The sequence below is a fragment of the Hirundo rustica genome, chromosome 9, assembly GCF_015227805.2.
Source record: "Hirundo rustica isolate bHirRus1 chromosome 9, bHirRus1.pri.v3, whole genome shotgun sequence".
Lineage (NCBI taxonomy): Eukaryota > Metazoa > Chordata > Aves > Passeriformes > Hirundinidae > Hirundo > Hirundo rustica.
In genome coordinates this window covers 1,026,397-1,047,298 of record NC_053458.1, presented here as the reverse complement: position 1 = coordinate 1,047,298, position 20,902 = coordinate 1,026,397, and the positions used below count along the sequence as shown (strand labels likewise).

General features: G+C 51.1%; 2 protein-coding genes across 3 annotated transcripts; one reads left to right on the top strand and one right to left on the bottom strand.

The window, feature by feature from the left end:
* Nucleotides 1-1,749: 1,749 nt before the first annotated feature.
* On the top strand, nt 1,750-12,485 carry LOC120756746 (biotin-dependent 3-methylcrotonyl-coenzyme A carboxylase beta1 subunit-like). Its single transcript, XM_040073375.1, has 13 exons — nt 1,750-1,769; nt 2,815-3,133; nt 5,112-5,308; nt 6,205-6,383; nt 7,114-7,194; nt 7,381-7,559; nt 8,276-8,468; nt 9,410-9,501; nt 9,682-9,838; nt 10,345-10,467; nt 10,841-10,983; nt 11,315-11,396; nt 12,280-12,485. The coding sequence occupies exons 2-13, from the start codon at nt 2,826-2,828 to the stop codon at nt 12,361-12,363; spliced, it is 1,818 nt and encodes a 605-aa protein (XP_039929309.1). The 5' UTR covers nt 1,750-1,769; nt 2,815-2,825; the 3' UTR covers nt 12,364-12,485.
* On the bottom strand, nt 9,051-19,780 carry RPE65 (retinoid isomerohydrolase RPE65). 2 transcript variants are annotated; one of them, XM_040073377.2, is made up of 14 exons: nt 19,744-19,776; nt 18,887-18,969; nt 18,410-18,560; nt 18,027-18,134; nt 17,792-17,933; nt 17,051-17,198; nt 16,712-16,793; nt 16,388-16,520; nt 16,131-16,270; nt 15,130-15,259; nt 14,233-14,347; nt 14,050-14,144; nt 13,847-13,958; nt 9,051-9,167 (listed from the first exon to the last, which is right to left on the bottom strand). In XM_040073377.2, the coding sequence occupies exons 1-14, from the start codon at nt 19,752-19,754 to the stop codon at nt 9,145-9,147; spliced, it is 1,473 nt and encodes a 490-aa protein (XP_039929311.1). In that variant the 5' UTR covers nt 19,755-19,776; the 3' UTR covers nt 9,051-9,144. The 2 variants fall into 2 exon arrangements, with proteins under 2 accessions (XP_039929311.1, XP_039929310.1); XM_040073376.2 differs by lacking the exon at nt 9,051-9,167 and adding an exon at nt 12,491-13,398 and having other exon boundaries at nt 19,744-19,780.
* Nucleotides 19,781-20,902: the final 1,122 nt, after the last annotated feature.

Genomic DNA, 20,902 nt, shown 5'->3' with positions numbered 1-20,902 from the left:
TCGCAGAAGAGAGAACTCAAAAATCTTATGAATCCAGGGAAATGATATGTGGGTCAACTTTAAAAGGAGCCCAGAAACACCAGGGAGCCCAAATCCCACTTCAAACACATATCCAAGTGTTTGCATCTGCAATTCCTCCTCCAGGGAGCAGAGCACCGCCGCCAACTCTCTGAAATTCAGACTTCCTCAAATGTATTCTGCTTCACATGGAGTTCTGTCACCACTCCTTCCTTCCCCATTTTCACCTGCATCACAGAGAGCACAAAACTTCACAAGATATCCCACAGGAAATGCAAAAGATCTCTGTAAAGCTGCACAGTGACTCTGTCTCCTCTTCAGCTCTTCACAAATTTCTCAAAGTGTTGGGAGAAAACAGTTCTGGCTACACTTGGGAAGGAGGGAAGAACTGAAATGAGCAACAGCCATCCCCCAAAATGCCCCAAAGCAGCCTGAATGATGCAGCAGCTGCTGAATTAATGCATGAGCTCCATCAGGAACCTCTCCTGGCTATGTCAGACCCATAACACCTCTGGATCAGTGGTTTTGTTAAATTTCATTCTTCAGTTCAGAGGAGGCCGTGGAGCTGCTGCAGGGCTGGAGCCCCTCTGGAGCCAGGCTGGGAGAGCTGGGGGTGCTCAGCTGGAGAGGAGAAGGATCCAGGGAGAACTCCGAGCCCCTGGCAGGGCCTAAAGGGGCTCCAGGAGAGCTGGAGAGGGGCTGGGGACAAGGGATGGAGGGACAGCACACAGGGAATGGATCCCAGTGCCAGAGGGCAGGGCTGGATGGGAGATGGGAATCGGGAATTCCTGGCTGGGAGGGTGGGGAGGCCCTGGCAGTGGTGACTCTCTGCAGTGTCTGTGCTGCCCTTGAGTGCTACATTTGCTCTGGCAGAGCATCTCTGCCCACTGCTCCTGGGGCTCTCCCTGATCCAGCACTGACCTTCTCCCTGTCACAGGGTTTGGGACAGCCAGAGGGACTCTGGCACATCCCCTGGGACAGCTGCACCACCTCCCACAGCTCCACCTGAACTGAGTTTCTTCCTACAAGGGAGCACAGCACTGAAAAGTATCCTGTCTGCTGTAACAGTAAAAGGACAAAAAAAGAGTAATTTTAAATTATTATATCTCAGGATATTGTAATTATTACCCTCAAGATTTTTTTAAATAACATATATGTAACTTATTTACCTATGAATTCCAGCCCATGCTGGATACTTTCACTCTCAAACATATTAGTCATCCCTTAATTATTGCTACCCAGCCTTATTAATATGCATAATACGGATAAAGAGCTCCCTGGCAGGGATGCATTTTAATGAAGGCACTGAAAAGCAACACACAGTAATTTCTAGAAGGTTGTGCCTTCACGAGGCAAGGTTGTGCCTTGGCTGACAATAGCAAACCGAAGCAGCCTAGGGATGGGATGAGGTGTGGAAGGACAAAAATCAAATTCGCTTTAATATTCTAACAATAAGCTTAATTTGAGAGAGGACACCTGAAGCATAGAACACACACAGCAGGGGACACCCAGGGCACAAAATATTCAGGGCACGGGACGGCAAGGACAAAGGACGCACACGGCATAGGACACTCGGGGCACAGGGCACCGAGGGCACAGGACGCACACGGCACGGGAACAAGACAGTGAGGGCACAGGACACCAAGGACAGAGGACATATACGGCACGGGAACAGGACACCGAGAGCACAGGACACCGGGGGCGGGCCGCCCTGCGGAGCCGCCCCGAGAGGCGGGCGCGGATCGGACGGGGTAAGGAAGGGGCGGTGGCGGCAGCTCCGGCCAGGCCGCGGAGGGCATGGGACGGGCGGACAGTGGGGCCAGCGGGGGCCGGGGAGCTCCGGCGGAGGGGCCGCGACCCCGCGCTCCCTACCCGGCCTGGGCGGCGCCGGTCCCGGCCCCGCCGCGCTCCTCTGGCCCGGCTGGGCCCGCCCGGCTCGGCCCGGCCCGGAGCGGGGCTGTCCTCTAGCAGCCGCTGTGGCACGGCAGGGACCCGTGAGGGGATATGCCCTCACGGGAACAGAGGGTGTCCCCTCACGGCACCCGGGGGAACAGCGGGTATCCCATCACGGGAACAGGGGGTGTCCCCTCACGGGAACAGAGGGTTTCCCTTCACGGCACCCGGGGGAACAGCGGGTATCCCATCACGGGAACAGGGGTTGTCCCCTCACGGGAACAGAGGGTGTCCCCTCACGGCACCCGGGGGAACAGAGGGTTTCCCATCACGGGAACAGGGGGTGTCCCCTCACGGGAACAGAGGGTTTCCCATCACGGGAACAGGGGGTGTCCCCTCACAGTCCCCATGGGAACAGGGGGTGTCCCATCACGGAAATAGAGAGTATCCCATCCCGGCACCGGCTGGAACAGATGGTGTCCCCTCACGGGAACAGGGGGGTTCCCCTCACGGCACCGCGGAAACAGAGAGGGTGTCCCCTCACGGGAACAGAAGTTGTCCCCTCACGGCCTTACGTGGGAATAGGGGGTGTCCCCTCACGACCGACCGGAGTCAGAAGTGGCTCCTCGGGGCCCCTGTGCCAAAGCGGGAACCAGTGGTGTCCCCTCACGACCTCTGCGGGACGAAGGGAGTCCTGAGTGTCCCCTCACCACCCCCGGTGAAGGGCTGGAGTCAGGGCTGTCCCCTCACGACCCCCGCGGCAGGGCAGGGACCGGGGCTGTCCCCTCACGACAGAATGGAGTCAGGCTGTCCCCTCACGACCCGCGCCCGAGGCGAAGCGGCCGCGCTGCCTCTCAGCCGAGGGAATCCGCTCTGTAATTCCTGTCACTCGTTGTCCCTCAGCTCTCGGGGCGATGTGGAGCCCGGCCCCGCTGTGCGCCCTGGGCCGGCGGCGCCCCGGCCCCTCCGCGCCGCTGACCCGCCTGCTCCGCCTGGAATATCGGGAGAAAAACCCCGTCCGCCTGCTCCAGAGGGAATATCGGGAGCTGCCGGGGCAGGGCTGGGGAAGGACACAACACCTGCCTCCCCGCCGGTTTGTAAGTAATAAACCCAAACCCAGGCGGCATCCCAAAACATTCCCGGTTCTAGACGGAAGTGTCCCCGCCGGGTACCAACGTGTGTTCGGAGAGAATTTAAGGAACAGCGAGGCTGTGATTAAAAGGTAATAAACCGCTTTTGTGGGGTTTTTAAAGCGTTGCTTTTTGTGACATGGTGTTAGAGTCACTTTGGGGCACTTTAGGGACTTTTAAATGGGATTTAATATTTGCCCCATGCAACAGTGTAGAGCCGCCCAATCCCTGGATATGTCCAAGGCCAGGTTGGATGGGGCTTGGAGCAACCTGGTGTCCCTGCCCCTGGCAGAGGGTGGCACTGGATGAGCTTTGAGGTCCCTTCCAACACAAACCAGTCCGTGAAATGTTGACTGAAATACCCAAATCGAGGTGCAAACTATTTAAAACAGTGCCATGTGTTGTTTTGCGTATATTGCCAAGAAATACTTTTTCCAGACCTTCGTAACATTTGCTTCGCGTTGCATCTTGAATGCAAAGACGTAAATGGTGACTCACACACTCCTGAAGGAGTAGGGGATGGGCGCCGCAGTCCATCATGATTTACGGATAAAACGACAGAATGTGTTTTATGTGTTTGTCCTGGAAGATCAGATGGCGAAATTGCAAAGGCCTTTGTCCGGGGGAGTGATCCGCGAGCTGGAAGCACAGCTTTGGAAAACACACTGTGCCCTCCTGTGGTGGCATTGAGGACACGATTAAAATCCTTCCCCTCCGAAGTTCTTCAGGCCTCCACAAGTGTGCAGGGAGCCACACTCAGATCGCAGAGTCACACACAAAGTGCTGTGTGAGCCTTGGTGTCAAACAACATTTACAGTTAAAGGTGGTGCATCTGGGGGAAAAAAATGAAATGAAGGAAGAACTTGGTTTATTTAAGACCAAAGTTGAGATGCCACGTTTCTTTACAGTTTATTCAGATTTTTAACTATACATGGTGCTGCCCTGACAATAGCAATGGGTTATCACTTCCTCCTTGTGACACTGCAGTGTTCCCTGCTTTTAGTATATCTTCCAGATTTAGTGATTTATTCCACTTCCCAGTTACTGATTTTTGTCAGATAAACCTGTTGCAGGAGCTGACAGAGGAAGCTCTTGGCTGGATTATTCCCAAGAGTAGATGGAACATGGTGGTTCATGCTGAGTTAGAACAGTCACATTAGCCTCATTATTATATATTATATTATTGGCTTTATTAAACAGTTTTTGGATAACAAAGGTGGAATGTTTGCTTTAAATAATAGGTCTTTGCTTTTTATTGCACCTTGTAAAAACAGTAATCTGAAAATGTGAATTTATCTTCATTTTCAGGCCATTTGTGTGAAAAATGTGCAATATATTTAAGCTCAGACTGCTAAAGGGTAACTTGTGAGGAAAGCGGTTTGGGTCAGGAGGGTCCTCAAAGGCCACCCAGTGCCACCCCTGCCATGGCAGGGACACCTCCCACTGTCCCAGGCTGCTCCAAGCCCAATGTCCAACCTGCCCTTGGGCACTGCCAGGGATCCAGGGGCAGCCACAGCTGCTCTGGGCACCTGTGCCAGACCCTGCCCACCCTCCCAGGGAACAATTCCTGCCCAATCTCCCATCCAGCCCTGCCCTCTGGCACTAGGAGCCATTCCCTGTGTCCTGTCCCTCCATCCCTTGTCCCCAGCCCCTCTCCAGCTCTCCTGGAGCCCCTTTAGGCCCTGCCAGGGGCTCGGAGCTCTCCCTGGATCCTTCTCCTCTCCAGGGGAGCACCCCCAGCTCTCCCAGCCTGGCTCCAGAGGGGCTCCAGCCCTGCAGCAGCTCCGGGCTCTCCTCTGGACAGGGCAGGATGAGCTTCTCATCCACCCACACCCCAAATCCTCCCAGGGCTCCTCTCAGTCCCTTCTCCCACAGCCTGTGTTTGTCCTTGGGATTTTCCCGGCCCGGGAGCAGGACCTGCACTTGTCCCTGTTGGACTCCCGAGGTTGCTCCAGCCCCACCTCTCCGCCTGTCCCTGTCCCTCTGGAAGCCACCCGTCCCCTCCCGCGTGTGGCCGCGCCCCTCGGCTTTGTTCCCATGGACCGAAACTTGGGGTTTTTTCTCCGTCAGGTACTCAGAATTGCTGGAGAGGGTGAAGAAAGGCGGGGGAGAAAACGCCATCCTGCGGCACACGCAGCGCAACAAGAAGCTGTTCGTGCGGGAGCGCCTGCGGCTGCTCCTGGACGATGAGGATTTCCTGGAGCTGTCCCCGCTGGCAGGGATGGACATGCCCTACGGGGATGTGCCTGCTGCCGGCTGCCTCACCGGTAACGCCTGGCCGTGGGATCTTGGGGGGCACCGGGAAAGGGAAAACGGGAGGGAAAAGGGTGCATGGAATAAAGTTTATGGGATATTTTAGTGTCTGAAGTGCTTTCCTAGGAGAAGTGAACACTGATTTTATCCAGTTCTTATTCCTGACAGCGAAGAGCTCAGCCACTGCTGTATTACTATAATGGCAAATCTGGGAGAAACCTTTATAAAAATAGTTTTTAATTTCTTCTAGATCTAGTAACAGTAGTTACCGCTTATTAATTTTTGTCTCAAGAAATGCAGGGTGATGTGTCAAATCAGCTGTTGCCTCTTAAAGCAGAGGGGACAAAGTTACTGTGAGAAACAGGAGCTGTGACATACATTTTGAAGTGTTTCAAATTATAGACGACTGCATTTTTTATGCAAACATTGTCTCTTTAAACTGGAACAGCTCTTCAAGAGGAAATTTCATTGAAATTCAATGAAATTCAATTTCATTCAATGTCAGCAAAACTGGATTTTGAAGAGTGGTTCTAGCTTAAAAAGTAACTCAAAGAACAGTATGAAAACCCTTTTTTCATCACAGATTGTTATATTTTTCAGTTTTATAGGGGTAATTTTTAATTGCCTTCCCCTTGATCTCAAGGATTGGGAGTCACAGTGTATTTTTTTTCTGTTACATTGTCACCAGAAGTCCGTAAATTTCTTTGAGGTTCTTCGGTCATTTAGGCTAATTTTTAAAGTACTGTCATTCCAGAGAAGACTGCAGATCTCTTCCCTGTGTGCTATTTTCAAGTTAATTTGGACCTTCCTGATGTAGCATTACTGCAAAAAGCTCCTGAGAAAGTTTGCCCCCCTTGCTCTGCCTGTTGCTTTAGAGAGTCCTGATGAATATCTGTGGTACCACTTGCAGGAATCGGCAGAATCTTCGGGGTCTGGTGTGTCTTCATTGCCAGCGATGCCACTGTGAAAGGAGGAACAATTTACCCAATTGGAGTGAAGAAACAATTAAGAGCCCAGGAAATTGCCATGGAGAACAGGCTGCTGTCTGTGCACCTCGTGGACAGTGGGGGAGCCTTCCTGCCCCTGCAGGTACTGCTGGCACCTCTGCAGAGCAAAAATTCAGTATTTATTTCATCCCTTGGGCTAATCTTGCACCTCCCACCTGATCAGAGGTTAGAAACTCTGCTTTTGTGTCTAATGAATGAGTACGTAGTGGGAGGTGTCTTGTTTTCACTTCAGAATCTCAAAATTGTTCTGTATTTTATTGTCCTGTTCATGCCAGTGGTGCACTAAGCTCTGTGGCCTTGAAAAGTGGAGGTTTTTTTTGCAATTCTGGCTGCAAGATAAGAATTTGAGCGGGTTCTTTTGCGAATTGCAGAGATCATCCTCTCACAGAGACTGTAGTTGTTCTCTCTCCACACTGAGGGCAAACACACAGGAAAAGGTTTTACCTGGAATCGAACCCAAAACTAAGTAAAAAAGGAAACTTGCTGAAGGCATTTCACAGGTCAGGTAGAACTGCCACCCTTCCCTTCTCCACATTTACCATCACAGTTTGTGTAAAATAGATTGACTTCAGAAAAAAATCACAAAACTTAACCTGTGCTTTCAAAACAAATGGGTATTTTGGTGGGATTTGACAATGTATAAAGGAAGAAATTCCATAATGAATGCTGTATATAAAAGGTTCAGGAGTGATTATTAATGTGGACCTTCCCAGTGTCAGTTTTGGTGTGTTTGGGACTGAATGGAGTGAAGAGGAAGCATCAGCTTTCGCAGTTAATATTACAAATCCCTTTTTCTTTTCCCTGTCCCTCAGTCAGAGCTGTTTCCTGACAAGCTGCACGGTGGCAGGGTTTTCTACAACGAGGCAATCATGTCTGCCATGGGACTCCCTCAGGTACAGTGGCATGGGGACTGCAAGGGGGTGCAGCAAAGGTGTAAATGTGTGGTAAATTTTGTTCTGTCTCTCTTTTGTTCCTCAAGCTGTGATTTAGCACCTCCTGCGTTTCTGAAACAACTCTGTGGGCTTGGCTTTGGCTTTCCTGTCCCCTCTCCAGCATGGGCCATGTTTGTGTCCCCTCAGGTGGCCGTGGTGTGTGGCTCCTGTGTGGCTGGAGGCGCCTACGTGCCCACCATGGCCGAGGAATCCGTGATCATCGATAAAATTGGGACGCTGTTCCTCGCTGGGCCACCCCTGGTGAAAGCTGCCACAGGAGAAGATGTCTCTCCTGAGGACCTTGGAGGAGCCAGGCTGCACACACAGTACGTGGAGTATCCTCAAAACCAGGGAATGCTCAGCTTGGGAGGAATGTGGCATTGGCATTTCAGAGCAGGGCTGAGAGTGGAACCTGTGGTTACACTGCTTTGCCTTCTTGGGTTCAGGGATTTGGGTTGGATCAGCCAAATGGAAGTAAAACAAAGTTATTTATGGGGTGAGGCCGGGACTGGACAGGTTGGATTTGGATCTCTGTTGTTCCACATACTTCTTGAACAACTTCAGGCAAGCAATTTCCTCTGTGGCTCACAGGGAGCAGCTACAGAAGAGGGATGCTATCTCCTCTTTTCCAAGTGTTTTCCAGAATACACACATTTAACCCCATTATGCCACACGGAATACATTCCTGTCTTTGTATCTTGGCTGCAGCTGCTTATTTTGAAATAATTCCTGAAGTTTGCTCTCCTCTTTTCCCTTTTTGATATTGTCTGCAACAACAGCATCACAAAAATAAATTCCAAGGTCTTTCTTTAGTTCAGATAAACACAAAAGTCACAGGGAAGAACATCTCCTTACTGTGAATTTTATTTGGGATTGGACTGCAGAGAAATTCCACGGAGCGACTGCTTTCAGCTCATCCATACAGAACCAAATCACACAGTATTTCCACAGGGCATTTGGAGAGTCTCAGCTTTTTTCCTAGACTTTTGGTTTTCCCTCAGACCTCGTTAATTCAATGCTAATGAATGTCTCTCTCTCCTAGAGTCAGTGGCTGCAGTGACCATTTTGCAGCCTCGGAAGAGGAGGCCTACGTGTGCATTCGTAATGTTGTCTCTACCTTAAACTGTGAGCCAGTGCCAGAGGAGGACAGGGAGCCTGACAGTCCCTTGTACAGCCCTGAGGAGCTCCTGGGGCTGGCACCGCTGGATTACAGCTGCACTCTTCCTGTCAAACTGGTCAGGGAACAGGGATTTCACTCCTGCATCCTTCCCTCTGCTCTCTCCCACTGCTCCGGGTGTTATTCTGAATTATTACCTCATCTGTTGCCAGCCTGTATTAAGCCTTAAACAAAGCAAGATGGCAACAGTTCTGTGGGATTATAGAAAACATTGAACCTGAAATCCTGCTGGAGATAAAATAATCCCAGATTGTGCCAGTGCTGCCCAGCTGTTCCCGTGCACTCTTGGGATGCTTTATGTCTTGCACTGTGTTGGCTGCCTTGAGAACACACACCCCTTTAGTGTCTGTGTTTCCCTTCCCCTGCCTTTTTGTTTCTTCCCCCCAAGCATTCAAGATGATATAAAAGAAATGGTGAAATTACTGACTGAAAAACAACACAGCTCAAATCAAACTTGTCTGAGGTCAGGACAGACGCTAAAGCTTAAGCAGAGACGTGCAGAGCTGCCCACGCTGTTTTCATTGTGCTCTGCATGAGATTCCGTCTCCATGGTTGTGAATCCAGTATCTTTTCCAGTGGTAAATCCCTGCACTTCAGAGAAATGACTGTAGAAAGCTTTGAAGGCAGCTTTTAACTGTGCTGGAGAAAAGCATGAGCCATATGAACCAAGATTTTCTTATGCTCAAAGTCTGAAACTGCACACACTGGGATTTGGTTTTTGCTTTCTTACATTTTTATGCGCAGGAACAACCGTGCTCTGTAAAACAAAAATAATTTTGGAGTTGACCTTTTTCTTAAAATACACAGTTGGTAATTAAACTAAACACAAATTGGATGGTTTGTGCATATTGAGCATTTAGCAAGTCACCCAAAGACCCTCTGTGCTCATCTTGCATAGCTCATGTCTGCTGCTGTTTGAACAGAGCGTTTCTTTCAGCAGAACTCTCCTATTTTCACTTCAATTTCTCTAGTAATTAAAGTCTGTATATTTCTTTGCAGATTCTGAGCCGGCTGGTGGATGGAAGCAGATTCCAGGAATTCAAGGCTGCTTATGGAACAACATTAGTGACAGGATTTGGCCATGTGGAAGGGTATGGCAGGGAACATTCCCCATCCAGATGGACATGCATTTCCCAGCAGCTTTTGTGTCCTCAGCAGGTTCTACACCATTCCAATCATTTCTAGGGTTCAAAAGGGAGAATCATGGAGTTGCTGAGGTTGGAGAAAACCTCTCAGATCATGGAGTCCAGCTGTCCGTGTTTGTTCTGTAGGCACTTGGTGGGGATAGTGGCCAACAACGGGGAGCTGGCTCACGATGCTGCTCTCAAGGGAAGCCACTTTGTCCAGCTCTGTGGCCAGAGGGGAATTCCCATCCTCTTCCTCCAAAACACTGCTCCACAGCCAGCAGGGCCTGCAAGCGTCTCAGAGGTATGGCGTGCTTGCTTCAATGTGCTTCAAACAGTTCTTGTTGTGCCTAAAGTTACATTCTCAGGATTATTAACTCTTAGGAAAAGTATTTTTAAACCACTCTTGATGAAGCTTCGTAGTGGCTTTGTTAAGGGACAGATTTAAGAACATTCCCGCTTGAATTTTGAGCGGGCCTGGACGCTGATATAAAATGATACTGTTCAGTTAGCAAGGCAGGCTGGAAAGTTTGGGATTTGCAGTGCTTTTGACATTGAAATACAGCTTATTGATCCCTCTGCTAACTCTGCACTCCAGAAAATTGGCTATTTCTCTTTTTAAAGTGAAGGCTTTAAAGCCCAGTAGGATTTGTCCTGGACTAAGGAAAGTAAAACCTCCGTTAGATCCCAGATCTGTTTCTGGAGAATTGCAATGAAATAAATAAATGATTTAGAAAGACAAGTTTGTTGGGAGTGGAGAGAATCTAGAACAAGGTCTTGGAGGATCTAAAATACCTATTTTTATTCCAGGCAGAGGCTCATTCCAACAGGCTGAAGGCCCAGGCCTCCATGATGGCTGCAGTTGCCTGTGCTGCTGTTCCCAAAATAACCATTGTCATTGGAGGCTGCTTTGGGAGTGACAGCTACATCATGGTATGGGTGGCACCAGCCCAGGGCTTGGGGACACACCTGTCACACCGCTCGAGGGTCACTGCTTTTCTAAAACGCAGCTGGGGACCTCGAGCTCTGAACTAATATTTAAGTGAGAAATGCAACACGGCATGTGACTGCTGAAAAGTAAACGTGGAACAATCAAACGTGGAAGTGGAAATTCATTTTTTAACAAAATGAAATACTAAAATAGAGGTATTGAAGGCAGTGGGGAGGTGATGGTTCCGAGCACAGGGTGTCTGTCCTCATGCAAATACACCTGTGCTCCATTCTGCCTTGCCCTTGGTTGTTTCACCTCAGACACCTTTTTATGATTCATCTCAGCGAGTTTGTTCTGTTCTTTGTTTTTTTACAGTGTGGGAGATCATTCAGTCCAAACTTTCTGTTCCTGTGGCCCAATGCAAGAGTTGCTCTTGTGGATTCTCGACATTTCCCCACAGTTCCACCAGCTGGGGAAGGGACAGGAGAGGAACTGGAGCTCAAGCAGCTGAAGGAAAAGTAAGGACATTCAATACAAACCTTACAGGGATTTCATTGTTAAATTACCTACTTTTGTTCATCTTCCAGAGAAACACATCCTGACTAATGAAACAAACATGGATCTACTTAAAAAATATTTTACATTTCCACATAATTCTGTGTCTTTCTGTCTTTCTCCCCATTACTGCAGAATGGTCAGCTCTGTTATTGGCTCTGTTATTTCTGAATAATTTTAACAGCAGTGCTGCCCGTTCTCTTCAGATGGATGGATTTGCCTGTTTCATCTGTAATTGTTTTTCACTGCTGTGCTGTTTTTATTGTGTTTTTAATCCTGTTCAATTCTCTCCAGGCTAGAGGAAGAAAGCAGTTCCTTTTACTCCTCTTCCAGGCTCTGGGATGATGGCATCATTCTGCCTCAAGACACCAGGAAGGTGAGTTTTCCTTTTAGGCCCTTTTGTTCTCCAGTCTCACAGTGGGTGAACATGACTCACTCTGGGTTGGCAACCTGGGGCTCCCACTTCTCACTCCATGGAATTTCTCTCTGCAATTCTCATCCTGTTTTTTCCCCATTACTTTATCAAAAATTCTTCTCTTCAATTCTGTTTACTTGACTGCAGCATTTCCTCACTGAGCCTCTCCTTTGACTTTTACCTTAACTTGAATCTGCATCTGAATGCCTTTTTTCCATATAATTACCCATATCTTCACTCTTTGAAGTTCAGGCTCCTCAGAATTCCTTTTGTTTCTATTCTTTTATCCTGGGATGTTGCTTTTTTGCCATTTTCTCATCCTGCTTTAGTTCTGCTGTGCACATTTGGGATGCTCCCCTTCCTGTTTATTGGTTTGGAATTGGCAGACATCCTTCCCTCCATTAGGTTCTTTCTGAAGGCTGCTGCTTCCTTTGTTCTTTTATTTTTCTTTGTTAGATTGTTTATTAGCAATAAAAATCTTCTCTGCACTTCTGAAGTTTGTTTACTTGAAGATCCCAATCTGTCCTGGTTTCAGCTGGGCTTAAATCACAACACAACCCTTCTAAATATGGTACATATTTATGGAACTATGTGGATGGTAAATATTTTCATGGAGTTTATGGGAACTTCGATAATGGGAGAGCACCAAGGAGTTTTTTTAGTCCTGAAATTCCCACTTTATGAGCTACACATGAAAATAAGTGGGAGACGATCTGTTCATTTTACCGTGTTCAGTGTTTCACAGAAGGAAGGAACAAATAAATAAGTGCAGAACTAATGAGTTTTACTGGTTGGTTGTTTGTTTTGAGGCTCATTGTTTATACTGTTTTTTGTTTTTAATTAGGTGATTGCCCAGTGCTTGGAAATCATGGAACAGAAGAAGTCCCAGGCTGTGTCTCCTCATCCCAATCCCATCATCAGGTTGTAACTGCAGCCCCCTCAAACCAGAACCCTCTACCAGAACTCAGAGTATAAAGATTTTCTAATTCTTTGATATCCTTAATAAAAATGTTGAACAATTGAAGACAAACAAGAATCCCAGATTTTAAATCTGGTGGCAGAAAGTTTTTATTTTCAACAATAGCAGCCTCTTTTAACATCAGCTAGAAGTTTATTTTGGGAGAAGGAAGGATTAAACTGAACATTTGTAGCATTCTAAGGAAGCAAAGTCAGCCCAAGGGGCAAAAATAGCTTGATTTTTTTTTTCATGTCCATGTTTTAACGTGAAATCCCGAAATCAAGGAACTGCACTTGGACAAAAGAAAGGGAAAAGAGCAAACAGCCGAGGGAAGGTGTGCAGTTTGCAGCCTAGGTGAACAAAACTCTACCTGCCATCCTCTTGGGATTCCCAAGGCAGCTGTGGAAAGGCTCCACTCGGACTGCTCAGAGGATACCACAGCAATCATCAGGAGGACGCTTTCAATCCAAAATCCTTCAGTGTAGACTAAAAAATCTCAACTATGTAACAGAGCACAGCCTGGTGCGCACAATGTTACCACGTGAAAAAGTGTTGAGGTTACTCTCTGCCCTTTCGGTGTCTTGCACTCTGCTGCAGCTACAAAGTTTAATTTTGCATATGCAGCACCTCTCCACCGCCCCAAACTTGTGGTTTAACTGGAAATGACAGCAGAGGGTGCGTTTAAAAAAACACCTGATTAACCATTTAGAAGAATCATTGACAAGACTGAAGTGCTTGATCTGAGTTAAGCAGCCCCACAAATGCGAAGGGCTGTGGGAGGAGCTCGGGTCACCTGTAAACTGCACCTTTTGGGGAGCTGGAAGAAGCCCGGGCCGCGTGTTGCTGCCTGTGCTCACGCCCTCTTGAAGAGCCCATGGAATGTCACGGGAATGTTCACCTCCACCTCGGCCCTGGCCACCTCGCTCATGTCTTTGGCGTTGAGGATGAGGAGGTAGGCGGGCTTGGGCCCCGCCCCCGGGCTGATCACGATGCTCAGCACCACCCCTGCAAGGTGAGAACGCGATGGGTGCGGGCTGTGTCTGACCCTGGCTGGGCAAGCTGGGAGCAGCCCTGCGCCACCCGGGCCACCAGAAATCCCGGGAGTGTCATCGGCGCTGAGGGACACGGGCAGGGACACAGCACAGGCTGCCCGGGGAAGCTGTGGCTGCACCAGCCCTGGAAGTGCCCAAGGCCAGGTTCAAGGCTTGGAGCAACCTGGGGTAGTGGAAGGTGTCCATATCCACGGCAGGGGTTGGAACTGGATGAGTTTCAAGGTCCCTCCCAACCCCAAAATTTCATTACTCTAGTTTTAGTTTTCCCATGTTTCCTCAGAAATTTCCTACTGGTGTTAGCACCTGCCCCACCTTATTCGGGAGCTGCCTGCAGGCTCTGCCCTGCCCTGGCACAGCCCTTCCCAATCCCAACCCCAACTCCACCAACCCCCCAGCATTACCATCATCTTCCTCCAGCGCATCCGGGTGGGAAACGAAGATCGGCTCCGACGGGTACGCGTCCGGCTCCTGCCACACCCACGTCTCCTTGGTTTTAACGTTCAGCTTGCAAAGCTAAAGGTGGGGAACAAGGCAAAACCACAGGGCTCAGGAACAGTCCTCGTTGTCCCCAAATTGAAGCCACTCGCTCTTGGCTGAGAGTTACCCTGTCTGGCACAAAGTGGTTCAGCCCCAGCCCGTAGGTGTACGTGTACGGCTTCCCTCCGTACTTCCTGTAGTTGATCTGGGGGAATTCAAAGGCTGCAAGGAGAAACAAACGTGTAAATGCCGAGGGTTAGCGGCACACGGCGTGCCTCTGCGGTCTGGGGGAGCTGGGGTGTCGTCGTACCGTGACGTGGCCCTGAGAAAATCACCTCTGGCTCCAGCCAGATGGTCTCGTCACTGCGCAGCGTCGCTGTGGCTGTCGTGTAGGGCAGCGTCACCAGGTTCTTCCCTGTGTCAGCCTGGGACAAAAGAGAAATAAATACCCAAGGGATCGGAGAAAAGGTTTCGTTGATTTGCGCAGCACTGAAGAGGGAAGGCAGCGACGCGCGGCAGCGCCTCGGCGAGCGGCGGGAGGCGACCGCTGCCGTGTGCTTGGCACTGCTGCAAGAACTGTCCTGTTCCTCAGCCTCAACACAGCTCCCCTCCCTCCTGCAGGCATTCAGGGGTTTCATTAAGCACTTCTCACTTGATCCACAGCCCAGTGAGCTCCGTGAGAGGCTCGGCTGACCGGCATCCCCTGCAGCCACCTGCCAGCCACCACGAGCGGGGTCATGGAGAGGAACCCAGCAGCTGCCAGCCAGAGAGCTCTGTCCCTGCCAGGCTGGCAGCTCCAGGGACCTCACACCGAGGGCTGGAGGATTTAACCACACGTGCTCGGGCTGTGGCTGCTCCCTTCTGTGCTATGAGCAGATCCAGTACTAACTGCTGCCCCACAGGCTCTGCCATGATCATATGGGGTCATCAAAGAGTTTGGGTTGGAAGGGGCCTTAAAGCTCATCTCATTCTCCTTGCCACGGGCAGGGACACCTTCCACCAGAGCAGCCGCTCAGGGCTCCATCCAGCCCAACCTTGGACACTTCCAGGGATGGGGCGGCCACAGCCTCTCTTGGCAACCATACAAATAAACCAGAAAAACGTTGATCAGCTAAAGAAAACACAAAGTTTCTCTGAAGGCCCGTGCTTGAAGGTTGAATTTGAAGCAAACGGGGCAGGAGTGGCAGGGAGTGGAGCACTGCAGTACCTTGTCGATGCTCAGGGGCAGGACGTATCTGCGGGCCTCGGGCTGCGGCGCCTTCTCCGCCTGCCGCTTCACCTCGTCCCAGTTGGCCCGGAGGTTGGCCAGGTACAGGTAATTGTAAACAAACTCAAACCTGCACCAAACAGCATCACAGAGAGAAACACAGCTGGGCTTTGCAACTGTAGGGGAAGTGTTGGTGTTTTTTTTACCTAAAATTCGTAGAAGCATACAATGGGTTGGGTTGGGAGGGGCCTTAATATTTATCTCAGTCCCAGCCCCTGCCACAGAGGCACGGACACCTTCCACTGTCCCAGGGTGCTCCAAGCCCTGTCCAACCCGGCCTTGGAGACTGCCAGGGATGGGGCAAAACAGAGTGACACAAGCCCCAGTCCATCTCCAGCAGAGCTGAGCTGTGTGTGCACCACAGCCCTTATCAGGAAAACCCAGCAGCTGCTGGTGCTCAGCACAAGCATGGGAAGGGGCTTGGAGCAACCTGGGATAGTGGAAGGTGTCCCTGCTCATGGCAGGGGGTGGAACAAGATGAGTTTTATGGTCCCTTCCAACCCAAAGCAGTCTGGAATTCTAGGATTCTACGCCAGGATCGGCTCAGCTCAGGGTGTCCTGAGTATGCAGCCAGCACAGGGTTGAGCTCCATCATTTCAGTGCCACATTTCTGTGTTTACATGAAGAGCAGCATTCAAGCCTCACCCACACCCTGCTCGTTGCAGCCCCTGTAGCCAGAATAGCATCAACCCTTCGGCTGTCACTAACATTTCTTAAAGAGAAAAGTAAATAAAAGATTTATTTTTTCCTGGAAAATAAGTGTCAAGCAGGCTCCCTGCACCTCTGGAGAGCTCACTGCTGTATAGTCTACACGTCAGCAGGTGTTAAATGTTAAATGGGTTGGTGGAAGTGCCAGAGGCCCCAGCAGGGATGTGCCAGGACAGGGAGCAGTGTGTGTGGTGCAAGGGGCAGTTGTGATGCCCAGGGACCCTTGGCCTCACCCCTTCCAGGTGCACAGGTCCACGATCAGGAACCCGTTGTCCTCGTAGGTGTTGATGTGGTGGAAGAGGTTGAAGGCCGAGGTGCGGTACTTGAGGTTGAGGAGCCTGCCTTTCTTCTTCTCTGCCACGTGAAGCCACACCTGGGGACCACACAGCAGCTGGGCTTAGGCTCAGGGAAATGCAGGTGAAGCCAATGGACCTCCCAACCCAGGTCTGGCTGCCCAGTCCCTCCCAGTTTGGGACGGCCCCATGCTTACCCCCATGGTCTCGTTGGACTCGAAGCAGTCCATGTAGTTGGCTCCCCAAAGGCTCCAGGAGGAGAGGAATTTGAGGAGGTTGATTTTCACTGGTGTCTCCACAAACACGATGTAGTTTGGGGTCAGCCCAAAGCTGTTGGGAGAGGCAGGGGAGCGCATCAGGCTCACTGGGGTCGGTTTGGACAAAAAAACCACGGAGCTGCTCATCTTAAACACGTGAACCATCGCTCAAAATGAGCCTGATTTTGGTTAATCACCTAATTTTCATTGCTGATTACATGTGATAACCAGTCCCTCATTCCAGCTGACCCCGTGGAACGTTACCTGTGGACATAGGAGGGCTTGAACCTGTCGCTGCAGGGGAACTGCACCACTATCTCCGACTTGTTCATGGGGTCTTCCTTGTCTGGAACGGGACAGGTGAGAGGTTATGGAGGTCTCACCCACACTCAGTCTGTACTTACAGCATCTACCCAGCAAACTTCTGTCTCAAATTAGTCATTTAGAAGCCACCTAGAAGTGGTTTAAATACAACATTTTAAAAAAAAAAATCTAAAGGAGCTTGGAAAAAACTTAACTCAATGACAAAATTCATTTAAAGGATAAAGAAATGATTCATAAGAGAAAAGTTTTCCAGCTGGCTCAAAGGTGGGATTGACTGACCTGCCTGCAGAGGAGGAATCCTGATGATGTTGTAGGCCAGGGCAAAGTTTTTCCCAAAGCAATTCCCAATGTTGTAAACGGTGCCGTCGTTCTCGATGTGGGGATGAGCCGTTGCCCCATTGACGGACACGTATTTACAGAGATCCACCTGGAGAAGAGCAGGGACAGGGTCAGGAGCTCCCCTGAAAGGCAGGAGGTGGGGAGGCACAAGCTCTGCGGGGTGCTGGGAGCCAACACATCCTCGATCTGCGTGTGGGAAGCTCCTCTCAAAGTCTGCAAGTGAGCTCTGATTTGCAAACTCCAGCCCAAACTTGGAGATGCTCCAGGGGCTGGAGCGCCTCTGCCATGGGAGAGCTGGCAGTGCTCAGCCTGGAGAAGGGAGAGTTCAGGGAGGACCCTTCCAGTGCCTAAAGGGGCTCCAGGAGAGCTGGAGGAGGACTTGGAACAAGGGATGGGGAGCAGAGTTAGATGGGATATTGGGAGGAATGTCTGTGAAGGTGGGCAGGCCATGGCACAGGGTGCCCAGAGCAGCTGTGGCTGCCCCTGGATCTCTGGAAGTGTCCCAGGCCAGGCTGGATGGGGCTTGGAGCAGCCTGGGACAGTGGGAGGTGTCCCTGCCACTGCTGGGGTGGCACTGGATGATCTTTAAGATCCCTGCCAACCCAACCCATTCTGTGACTCCATGATTTTCATTTTAGTTTTACTCCTCCACACCTCTATCAGCCCAGGGCAAAGACCCACCTGCTTGATGGTCTCCAGGGTGTCTGGGTTAATCCTGGTGATGAAGTTGGTCTCAGTACAGGCATAGTAATCCTCGCCCACAGGGTAGACATTCACCAGGGCGTTATCCGTCACCTCCACACCTTTGAAGTAGGAGAAAAACCTGAGCAGAGAAAACCAACAGGCAGTCAGGGGGCTCCTGGGAAGCAGAAACTCCGTAGGACATCCCAGCAATGTCTGCACCACCCCGAGGTACCTGGAGAAGATGTTCTTGCAGGGGTCTGGGTAGGCATAGGTGCCGAACTCCGTGATCACGATCCTCTTCTCCGTCATGGCTCGCACGTAGGCGTCAGTCCGGACAAACCTGGGAGGGCCAGGAGGAGAAACTCTGTTAAGGTGGCCCCAGGCTGTGCAATAAATATGAATATTCCTTTGATGGACCTCGTGAGAGCCCTGGGAGCTCTCCAGAACCTCACATTGCATCTGGAGCAGGGTTTAATGATATCACTGCTAGAACTCTTCCAATAACCACAGGGACTCAAAATAAGTGGCATTTCCCACAGGCACAGCCTGGTCCCAGCATTTCAGACAACAAATGCTTCCTTATTTACTCCTTTTTCTTGGCAAACTGGCACATACCTTCGGTGGTAGGTGACGTGCCCCTCCTTGAAGTCGAACTTGTGGAGCAGTGCCTGGCCATCGAAGAGGTGGTAGAAGGGCTCTGCACCCACCTCGAACAGGCCAGGACCACATCTCAGGAGGCTTCCTCGCAGCCAGGTGGGAATCCTGCCTGTGGGAGACGCAGCGTTGGGACGGGCACGGCAAATCAGGGATTTTTGTCGTGACGGCAAGAGAATCAAAACTTCAACTGATTTTCTAATTCAACTAAAGCGTTTAAACACACATGAGCTCTTTAAGCTCTGATTTCTTCACCTCCATACGTGCTGTGGACCAAGACGTTCGGTATTGAAATGTCTAAAGAGTTCCCCACCCAATCTGACCTTTCCCTACCCCAAATCCAGCCCTGTGAGCTCCTTCACATCCAGCCTTGTAAAGCCCTGGAAGCCCCCGAGCTGCAGGAACAAAGGAGAGCAGGAGATGAGGCCCCAGACCAACCTGTGACGTGGGCAGTCACTGGAGAGGACAGCTCCTCCACCGTCTCAAAGAGCTTCTTGTAGCCTCCAGCGGGATGCTCCACCCTGAAAGGGGCACAGCTGCATGAGCCCGGGGCGGGGGCACAGCTGGGAGCCCCCTCCCAGGGAGGGATGGATCTCCCTGGATGCAGTGATCCATGGCTTGCAACGAACTTGAAGGAGGAAGGAGAAGCACCTTTCCATGGGGAAAGGCTCTGAGGCTCCCAACAGCCACTGAGAACTGTCCTGAGCACGAGGAGGGACAGGGACACTGAGGGGACAGCCCAACAAACCCGGGATACCCAAATCATCAGAGAGCAAAATCCAGCTTGTACCTCCCAGCTCTTGGAAAAGCCTTTTTTCTTTTTTTTTTTTTTTTTTTCAGCAAAGAATCTTTTGTTGGGTTCCAATTTTTTCTGCTGCAGAGCCATGAAGACACAGCAGGCACAGGCTGGTGAACTCTGCCCAGAGCAGCTGTGGCTGCCCCTGGGATCCCTGGAAGTGTCCCAGGCCAGGCTGGATGGGGCTTGGAGCCACCTGGGACAGTGGGACGTGTCCCTGCCATGGCAGGGGTGGCACTGGGTGGGCTTTAAGGCCCTTCCAACCCAACCCATTCCAGCAGTCCATGATTCTACTCCAAATTCTGGTCAATCCTCTGGAACCTGGAGGTGAGCCTGTTCCCCCAGAACAGAACCACACCTCGGCACGGGCTGTGCCAGCATGGGCACATGGAGACCTCCCCTCTTCTCCTCCCCTCCAAGCCCTGCTGCCCCCCAGCAGCCCCAGGCAATGCTCCATCTGGGACGTGCTCCCACAGAGAGGAGCTTCAGGAATACTCACTGGCTGTACATCCTCTCTGAAGAAAGGCCTGAGCCTCCAGAGCTGAGTACAGAGCCAGAGCTGTGCTGGGTATTTATGGGGCGCTGAGCCCTGCCCAGGGCAGCCCCATCCCAAAACAGCCCCCACCAATGAGAGCACCACGGGAACAGAGCCGGCTTTCAGCACCAAAATCCTCCCTGGGCTTTGGGAGCTTTTGTCCTGCTGCTCACACAAAAAGGGGCTTTCACTGTTTTTCTGAGACCTAAATTCTTCCCAAACAGAAGTGATTACAAAGAAATAAAACCCAGGGAGGAGTGAAACGCAGCGCTGGAGCCGTGCCGGGAGCTGGCACCGGCTCTCGGTTCTGCAGGGACCATCCTGGCTCCTCCAGAGCCTCACCCAGGAGTGACGTGACACCGGAGACACCAAGAGAGAAAAAAAGGCCAGGGTCAACCCTCAAGGAATTTCCTGAGTTGGGAGGACCCGCCAAGGATCCTCAGTCCAGCCCCTGTCCCTGCACAGACACCCAACATTCCCACCCTGAGCACCCCTGGCAGCGCTGTCCAAACCCTCCCGGAGCTGCTCCGGCAGCCTCGGGGCCGTGCCCATTCCCTGGGGAGCCTGGGCTGTGCCAGCACCCTCTGGGGGAAGAACCTTTCCCAAAATCCAACCTGAACCTCCCAGACACAGCTCCAGCCGTTCCCTGGCTCCTGTCCCAGGGAGCAGAGAGAGGAGCTGTCCCTCAGGAAGAGCTGCAGCCCCCTGAGGTCTCCCCATCTCAGAACCCTCCAGACTCAGCATTAGGAACCAGCTCCAGGAAGAGTCAACATCTATGAAAACAGCAGTGCTGCAAAGAGCCATTTCAAAGATTTACAAGGTCTGAGCTCCCCGCTGTCCCCTCACAGGGGATGAAGGTGTGTTATCACCACGTACACTCCCTCCCACACAGGTGGAAACAGCTCCAGGGATCCAAACTGGGGTGAAGGGACAAAAAGAGACGTTCAACATCCCCCTGCTCCACTTGCTGCTACAACCAGCACGTGAGGCCTGGCTTCGTTCCCTGCCTTTGTTTGTTTGCTCCCTCTTTCAAGGCAGCGTTCCCACTTGGACAAGGGTTCATCTAAGGCTTCCCACAGAAAAACCAGGATACTGCACTGAGAGTGTGACTGAGGCCTCCCAT

Excerpts from the sequence above, each read along its gene's own strand:
- LOC120756746 (XM_040073375.1), top strand. The coding sequence starts at position 2,826 with ATGTGGAGCCCGGCCCCGCTGTGCGCCCTGGGCCGGCGGCGCCCCGGC. Across the intron at positions 3,134-5,111 it reads AGCGAGGCTGTGATTAAAAG|GTACTCAGAATTGCTGGAGA; the intron begins GTAATAAACCGC and ends TTTCTCCGTCAG. Across the intron at positions 8,469-9,409 it reads GCACTCTTCCTGTCAAACTG|ATTCTGAGCCGGCTGGTGGA; the intron begins GTCAGGGAACAG and ends ATTTCTTTGCAG.
- RPE65 (XM_040073376.2), bottom strand. Across the intron at positions 17,199-17,791 it reads CCCTGGAGACCATCAAGCAG|GTGGATCTCTGTAAATACGT; the intron begins GTGGGTCTTTGC and ends GCTCTTCTCCAG. Across the intron at positions 16,794-17,050 it reads GATTCCTCCTCTGCAGGCAG|ACAAGGAAGACCCCATGAAC; the intron begins GTCAGTCAATCC and ends GTCCCGTTCCAG.